We start from the raw sequence: 9,072 nt of genomic DNA, 5'->3' as shown, positions 1-9,072 counted from the left end.
CTGATGCCTAGAGTCAGGAGACGGTTACCGCGGCTGTAGATTCACCGAAGCTTTCTTTACAGGGCAGTATGAGACTGCTGCCGTTGGGTGATTTCCGCTTCCAACTGTAACACGAAACAAAAAGTGCCGCAGCGCCGCTGCGAATGTCTAGTGATACGGCACTTTTCTGCTGGAAGCCGTTAAGGAACGATACGTTGCTGACGCAATGCACCTCTAGCGGCCGCATGCACTTGCTAAGCTTCTTCCGAGGTCGATCTTTGTGCATCTCTCTCCTTTGCGCGCACGTGTAGGCTGCTGGCTTTCTGCTGTTCAAGGCAAGCAGTTGTCGGTCTTTGCGCAAATGATCCGCGATCCCAAATTGTGGGTAACTCGTATCAGGTGAACAGAATACTACGGATTACCTACCGTACACGTACATCAGCTGCCGCTCAAGAACACGGTACTCCAATGGTGTGTCCTCGTATGCATTCCATCAAAACAGAGTGCCCATGGGGTACTATTTTAATGCCTTCCTTACCGCTCTGCCTGCCTCACTACCCGGTACGATCGCTAGACCTGCTTCGACATCCGCCTATGGGTATCACACGTCACCAAGCCATTACGGAATTGGGGATCGGCCGTACGGAATCCCGTTCCACATCTTAACGTACACCACCTGCGTCCAACTAGCTGCGACGCCTCCCCGCTACTCTGTTTCCAACGATGCAAATTCGTTCTCCCCACGATCTGTACAGCGCTGCATGGAATATCATCGTAGATCGGGACTGAAAGCCTCAACGAGACGTGCATCCCACCCACAGCAAATCACGGACCCTCTCGTGTTCGCTCCCCGTGGAGTTCTCCGTCACTCTATCGGTCTCCCTGAGTTATATTTGTCCGCATTACCTTTGCCCTACTGAAGTCATTCAACGTCATGTACGTGATGCTCCGTTGGAATAGAGCGTCGGCATTCTTTGAGCTGCAAACCCAAGGATACGTCCAATCGCATACACACCTGAATGTCTTCAAGCGAAGGATTCTGTACCTCAAGCGAAATACGCGGCGCCGACGTACGTAACCTCGCCGTTCCATGAGTGGTTTGGACCCCTGCCTGCTGCCACACGCACTAGCTACCTCACAAAGGTCCGTACACAAGACACGTCACAGTAGGAGTGGTGCTACGGTGATATGCGCTTGTCTTCTCATCAACTCATCTTACTCGATAGCTAGAGCTCTGTTACAGTTGTCGAGTGCCTGTGTCAGCAGACGAGAACGATAGTCGATTGCTCGATCCTCAACGGCTTCTTTTGTCTGGGCCTTGGACAGCTGAAGATAGTTCTGAAGCTGGAGCTCGGTTACTGCCCTTCTGTCTGTGTCGCGCGCAGTTGCTGTGTCCATATTGGACAGGTATCCCAGGCTCTGATTAGCCAGATACACCGCCAGATCCGTTTGGCCACCTGAAAGTCAGCACATGAATCGACAGCCGTACATTTCAGGTGTAGCGTCTCAATGATCTGTCAAACCTTCTGTTGTGGAACCGACGGCACCTACGCCATAAGAGCAGAGCGCTTGCCTTAGAGGAAACTGAGGCCGTGGTCGTCGACGCCACGCGACACGCGCGTAGTGTAGAGAATGGTGACGTACCAGCGAGTAACTCAGAGGCTTCTTCGGTGTCTCTCTTCGCTCGCTTCAGCAATATCGTATTGGGTAGCTTTGAGTTGCTCTCCTGGCCAAGCTGGCGAACCACGATATCCATTGCTTTTCTGGGATCAATTCCTTTCGCTTGACCCAGTCTTGTGGCTCTTTCGTCCTCAACCGCTTCAAAAAGTCTCGGTTCGGAATTCATTAAGTACGAACGGAAAGTCTCGTATGCCTGCTTCACCTTCTCCAGTGGTGCCTCCTGCAATGCACCCGCTGATGTCTCGGTCTCTTTTATTACTTTCGTCAACTGCTCTGCATTACGCACTAAGTTATCTTTTGTCGTTGCTGCTCGGTGCATCTCAAAAGCATACGACTCGAGATGGGCAAGAAGGAATCGCCTTTCCAGTTCGCCCCGCTCGATCTTCCGGATGTCAGTCTCCAATGCAGTCATCCTCTGTGACAGCAGTGGAACGAAAACCACATCGAACCCAACGCTGCTGTCTTCCCTATCAACTGATGCAGCAGTCATATGCTTCAGTATCGACGCCGACGCCACTGTCCAATATCGACCGCTTCATCTATTACGTATCTGCCTTGCTCATTGCTGTCGACAGGGGCACCTCTCACGCACTACAGACACGCAGATACGCAGCAAACAACAGCCCACATGGATATTGCTTTCTCAGTGAGAATTGCTCGACTGGCTGGCCTTATTAGGATCGCGTAATGAGCCGTGTTGCTAAGGCCGCGGTCTTACGACTCCCTCAGCTTCCTTCTAACACAACAGCTTGCACCACAGTACCACATGGAGTTCCGACTCCCGTTTCCAACTGCAACTGCTCCTATTTTTCTCGGTATTGGTTGCTCAGCTAGCCGCTAGTGTTTCATGTCATCACCCCAGTCATGCATTCTTCATCGCTTGTTCACTTACGAGAAGCTGATCTTCCGGATACGGAGGGTTCCTGTCGACCAAGTTGTCCACATATTTCTTGTCAGCTGCCCAATACACCGCTCCCAAGACAGCTCCAGCTCCTCCGTCCTCCACCCAGCGAATCTTCCCTGGTTTACCGCTTCTGCTGTCACAATGCACTGCATCGGCGATTGTCGAATGGATCCAGGCAGTTCTAGCTAAGGAATTGAGTACATCGGCAGCGGCAACGTTCGCTCCGGTTACCCCTGCTTTGCTTAGAGTCTCCTCCATGAAGGTCTTCAACTTGGCCTGAAGGCAACGAACCATGACAGCAAACAACGCCAGCGCATTCTGAATGAAACTAATCCCCGGCCCACGCACAGCGCGGGCTTCCCACCTCGGAACTGTGGCCGTCAGGTACACGCCTTCGAATGTCGTGCTTGACGGCTGGCCTCTCAAACAGATCGCCGATTCGGTGGTAGACCCTCCCAGGATGGTGACAACTGTCTTATACAATGCACCTTCTTGCAAAACCGGCATTGTGAGGAGGATGCGACCAAGGAGCCAGCTGGGTGGTCATTCAACGTGTCGACCAAACTAACCTGCAGCGGCGCACATAGCTCTCCAAAGTGCTTCCTGGTAATGTTGAAGCGGAAGTCGGTGTCTTTGAGGAGAAACTTCAAATCGATGGACGCGTGATTCACGTCACAAAGAGCACGAATTGCCGTTGCACACTTCGCCCGCGCAGATGCACCAGAGACAAGAGAACGACTGAACAGTTGCCCATTTTGAGAATGACTCGATGATGGCTTCTTTCGTCGCACTTCGGTCTCAGATGTCGCAGATACGTCTTGTTTATGTTAAACATCTAGGACATGCGGTGCCGTAATACACATGCCCTGCAATTCCTCTCGCTACGTGTAGTATCACCTGCCTGCTTCCAAACTGAAGGCCACGTCATTCGGCTTCCACGCCGTCAATGTGTATCCTCGGCCACGGCTCAGGTTCTCTCATTTCGCGCATCAAGCAGGTGTTCTTCATGCAGGCAGGAGTTCCCTCGGAAGGTGACTCTTTGGCCGATCCCAGGAGTGACTGGCTGTCAGCACTGTTTCACACAATGCTACACTGAAGGAATTCGATGCAGTCTCGATAAGCGACTGGGCGTCGTGTTGTCTCACCGCTTGACATATTCGCCAATAACGGGCCGTTTTGGTCCGGACGTCTTCGTGGAACTTCTCCTTGATGTGATGCCTCACGTGTTTGGCGAGAACGTTGACAGCCTGAAAAGATATTGGAACGTGCAGCCCGAATACTGAGGCCAGTCGGAACCTAGATGACTCGTTCGCCATGGTTCCCCGCTGTCTACTGTCATTCTAATCCAATCTCACAAAAGCCAGTAACATCAAATAGACACACGACGATTTCAGGAGCTGTAACTGCGACCTCCATACCTAGGTGTCTGTGGGGGGGGGCGGGGGGCGGCACAGTGCTGTTTGCCATATGCCGAGCCTTGCGCACCATAAAAAGCCTCCCACAGGCGTCCTTGAACCGACGCGACGCGAAAGCAAGCTCAGCGGCCACGTTCCGCCTCTACGTCCAAGAAAGGCCACGAATCGTCGAGACCCGCTTCTCCCACCCAATGAAGAGCATGCCTTGTGAGTCGTAGGCTCAGTGAATAGAAAACCATCAACCATGTTGAATGCCGTGGGCCCTTGTTACCGGCAACAGATCACATATCACATCCACATACATGGATTCCAGCCCTCTCGTACGATGAGGGGGACACTTCGGTCTCTTGAAGATGAGTTAGCGGTTGTAGCTTACGTCCAAGATGCCTATGTCTCCAGCTGCTGCGCTCCAGAGAACTTTCACCGAGACCTGTTTCTGGGGCTGCCTCACAACGGAAGTGTCTTGTTCGCTGCTTGTCTTTCTGAGCTCCATCACTGCCATTGAGATTTCGGAGAAGCCAACATCCAACAATGCAACGTGGACCACTCCCTTTTCCTTCACAGATGCTCCCGTTGCACGCTGTAGCTGCATGAGAGAGTTGTATTCTGCTGGGAGTTTCTCGCAACACCACCAGTTGATTAGCGCTGACATTCTTGACAGCATTTGCGACGGCACGTTCGCCACGCCCTGAGCTGCAGTCAGGATCCCCAAGTCTTTCTCTGTAACCGAAGATGGCACGACTAGCACTCCAGTGTGGGGTACACGCGGATGGTGTTGCATATGGCGCAAGAAGTCGTATCCGGACAAATTTTGTTCCTTGGCGCAACCACCACCTTGATGCATTCCTGTAGTGTACAGTCGACCTACGAACGCTCCAACAGCTACTGGCACGGGGATCTGTAAGACAAGCGAGGAATTTAGAGTAACGCAACAAGAGCAGTGGACTGTGCGCCAATCCTGTCTCTCCGCACTGCCTGCCAGCGACGGTACACCCACAATCGTAGTGATGCTCATGTTCATCTCTCCAGTGGGAAACAGTGAGGACGACAGTCGAAGCATCTGTTCCTCGGAAGCAATTGCAATGCAAACCATACATCCGCAACTTACTTTGAGCTTCTGGTTGTCGAAGTCGACGTGAAACAGCAGCTCTCCATTACTGAGTACACCAACTTCGACAGCTGGGCAAGAAGATAGACGAGCTTCCAGTGCTTTAACTTGGTCCACTGTGTGTACGGATATCCACAACGGCAACTCCTGAACACAAGAAGACCACGGGGAGTCACACTTTCACAGCACAGCGTTATCTTCAGGGGACGATGCAAGTAGGAGTGCAGCAACTGGGGTCGATACCCTGGGCTGCTGAACGATTGGGGTGTCCGCACGGTAAACCGGTGGTGTGACTGACCATTCACTCCGTCGCAGCAATCGTGCGTAGGACCACCACTGCCGGCTTGCCTGCCGCCCATGAAAGGCGTCGATGGCAAGGATTGATTTCATCGCACGCAGCCTGTCTCGTTCGTCACTGATTAACGCCGATTGGCAAATATTCAGCTGTTGCCTGACGGTGCCATAAACTTGCGTCTATCCATGCAGGACAGAACAGTCTACGCTTCTGATCAGGCACGACATGTGAGGGGTGCTCACCATAATGGTATCCCGCGGTTCCTCATTGACCCTCGCTTCCGCTTCCTCACCAAATAAGCTGCACATCCAACGTCAACTTCACAACGATGTTGCTAAGAGAGAGGTTGATGATGCGCATGGACTGAAACACCTCCTCGACAGCCATAAATGAAGCCACGACGCAACCGTCGACGCACACAGACCGCCCTGCACTTCGCATGTGCTGTAAATGTAAGTGTCGCAAAACGTTCACATGGAGCCTGTGCCAAGAGACAAAAAACGTTCCACAGTGACCACAACAGTAGAGACCTCGGAGCTTGCTTTCTGTCGCAGAACTGCAAGAGAAGATGTGCCGATGACGGCTCCTCCCTTGTTGCGCTCCGATGTTCACCCAGCTTTGAAATGTGATGCGTGATGACATTCCGCAGGTGGACATTTTTGTCTCCCGAAGGAGGACGACTCCACAATGCCTGTCAACCCTTCGTTGAAGTATCTGACAGATGTATCTAAACCTTGGTGAACATGTATCTCCTGCAGCGTCACCGAAAGACTAGACCGCACACCCGGAAACTCCACAAAACCAGCACTGCTGCATTTCCGTGTCCGTGCACCAAAACTGCTGTACTCTCCAGTGTGCGGTGTGTCGATGACACTGTGCGCTATCGTTGAGGCATGCCATCTTCTTACCGGACTTTGCCCGCATACGCAATCGATGTTGGTACAAAACGGCGAGCAATCAACTTGCCCAAGCCTCCCTCATTCACTGCTCTAGCTGCATCGTCGCGAGTGCCTGTAGCGACAACACTCATCTGCGAACCCAGCTCGACTCCAAGCACCAAGTCAGACCCTTTTCCAACGACCGCCATTTTTGTTTCCGTCAGTAGCTCGACTACACAACATCAACTCCTCTGGTCGCCCCCGACCTTCAACCGCACAACAGGCGAAGTGACAGACGCGACCACCAGAGAATTCTCTCTGGAACTATTTGCGCGCGCAAGTAACGCACTGAAAGTCTGTACCGTATATCCGGTAGTGATGACGAACCGCAACACTAATTTCTGAAACTGATGGCCACGGGGGGTACCTGGACCTGGACGGAAACCTCAGCCAGACAAGAACGAACAGGTTCTGGAGTTCGGTGACTACCGGTCTCCTTACTGTGTGGCTGCCACCAAGTATGCCTCAAGAGCTTGCGGAGGGGGAGGTACGCAGCACGGTGACGACGAGGAGACACTCAATGAAGGCGGGGCAACCCACGACCAACCCCGACTCATGAGAACGGCACTCACTGAACAGTATCGCACTGGGCTGCCGATGTATCGGCCTGTAACGTTGTCGATTTAGTTCGCCGTTCGAGGCGAAACACAGAAGCACAACGACGCATGCCCCCGATGTGCGAACGCCTCCAAATATAATTTCTGTACCAACCCACTTTTTCCGGTGCTTCGGGGGGTGCAAACGACCTTCATGGACCTGAGCGGTGTCAGATAACCGACGATAATTCCACCCACAGTGGCACACACACGGTACAGTGGCACTGTAAGATGCTCGACGAGTGCCCTCCTGTTGAACTGGCTCGTTTTACTTCCGTTCAATGGTCAAAAAGTACTGGTTACGAAAGATGTCACTGTCAAAGCCACCATTCCATCGCCGAGCCTGCTTCCCCCCACCGTTTGACCAGCCTACCAGTGCTTTGCGGGGTTAGGCTAGCGACCACTGGTTCGGGGTCCGAACTAGCGCATTAGCTCCTGGAACTTACACAAAGCTCAACGAACCACAGCGAGATCCGGCACACCCACGCCACGCGACGTGCTGCATCCTCTCCAGAGCGCCAAAAAGGATTCTCCCTCGTCTTCTGTTCAATGAGCATATACGAGGTGCAAGATCCTGCACGGCCGAAAGCCGTTTCATCACGGCCACGCCGAACCAGCCAAACGACGTCTGACACAACTGTAGCTGGATCTTTTAGTGATGGTTGCGAACAGATTTTTTATGAGGCTTTCAGCGAGGTAGCCTTCCACGCGGTGGCACATGGTTCAAGCCACTTCTGGCCCTTCTTGGTACGTTCCCTCTGACTGAGAGGGTAGGTGCCGAAGCATGGTAGACACGCGCATGTACCTGTTTGGATCGATTTGGACATGCCTCCCGTCAAATGAGGCGCTTATGCGTCAAACACCTGACTAGTTAACTCTTCACTACGCAACTTTTCTTTCGGTCGCGCCTGAAGAGAGTTTGTGCTGTCGCCTCCTCACTGCCGCTAACCACCTAACGTAGGACGGGAAATCTAAGGGACAGCACAGTGAACTCAATGGCCCGGTTCAGTGCTACACGAAGTTGACAGACTACTGCCTGGGTTTACTCAAGGAGCGAGAAATGGTATGAATTTCCACAGTCGCGTTTCCACCGAAAGAATGAACCCCGCATGTTCTTTGATGCACGAAGAACCAATATCTTGTTCCTCCACTGTGTACCAGCCGAGCCACTGATTGGGCGTTGGATGGAGAAATGGTAGATTGCATGCTATAAATGGGGAGTGAGTGCGTTCGCCACTTGTTTGAGCCGAATGATCTAACCAGCTCTCCTCAAGGTCTTTGCCGAGGGGATCCTCACTTCCGAGGGGAATCTGAGCTTTGTACGGCCGCGACTGCTGCTGGCGAGGCTACCGGGAGTATAGCCCTTCACAGGGCACGACTACGCATGGTAGCTGCCCTGCTGGACGCCGCAGAGTGATGATCTTTCGTGACTCGGACCAATGATGGACTGGCGTGTGAGTCACCGCACGGGGACAAGCGGTTCGGACCGATGTCGAGTTTATTTCAGTGTAAGCATCAGTTGGAGGTTCTGCTGAATGAAGATTACTGCAGGGTCAGACATACTCCTACACCTTCCATCGCCTCGTGGACTCCTCCAGCAGTCCCTCTTTTCCAACGCCAGCTTGGCTGATTGCCGTTTTCGCCACCATCAGCGGCGCATGAATCTCATGTTGTCCTGTGATATAAGCCCGGTTCTTGAGGGTAACGGGGAGACGCTCCCGACTCAATCACACGGGTAGATCTATCCCGTATCCTGCTTCCTTCACCACATGCTTTGCATTCTTCATCTCTGTGAGGGATTCGGTGTCTTTCGGGATGGTTTTGTTGTGCTGCTCAATCGACTCACCTGTTCACAGAACGTTGAGGTACCTATTACTACTCGAATAACCTCTGTCTTACTCCGATCGAATGCTACGAGCAACAAGCTTCTGCTCATCTCCTGTTGAGTATACAAAGGAGTACTCAACAAAGTGTCCAGTTGTGTTAACCGTGTTGTCGATAGCCTAAGGCATGCTCACGGTACTCTAATTTCCACAGGAACGAACTGACACCCGATTTGCGCCCGCCTCATTCTGTGTGTTACATTGTTTGAAACTGGAGCGCGTGGCTGACGCTGCAACACATGCTTCGCCAGTTAAGCAAATGGCTGGGGCTTCG

The 9,072-nt window shown here is 52.6% G+C and overlaps 1 protein-coding gene across 1 annotated transcript; it reads right to left on the bottom strand.

The window, feature by feature from the left end:
* Nucleotides 1-496: 496 nt before the first annotated feature.
* Nucleotides 497-6,468, bottom strand: NCLIV_022840 (conserved hypothetical protein; the record flags this gene model as incomplete). Its single annotated transcript, XM_003882478.1, has 10 exons — nucleotides 497-571; nucleotides 886-958; nucleotides 1,199-1,436; nucleotides 1,624-2,074; nucleotides 2,552-2,839; nucleotides 3,709-3,810; nucleotides 4,355-4,876; nucleotides 5,087-5,233; nucleotides 5,624-5,681; nucleotides 6,290-6,468. The coding sequence occupies 10 exons, from the start codon at nucleotides 6,466-6,468 to the stop codon at nucleotides 497-499; spliced, it is 2,133 nt and encodes a 710-aa protein (XP_003882527.1).
* Nucleotides 6,469-9,072: the final 2,604 nt, after the last annotated feature.

Source organism: Neospora caninum, chromosome VIIa (assembly GCF_000208865.1).
Source record: "Neospora caninum Liverpool complete genome, chromosome VIIa".
NCBI lineage: Eukaryota > Apicomplexa > Conoidasida > Eucoccidiorida > Sarcocystidae > Neospora > Neospora caninum.
The sequence above is the reverse complement of the archived record's forward strand: the minus strand, read 5'-3'. Positions and strand labels throughout refer to the sequence as shown.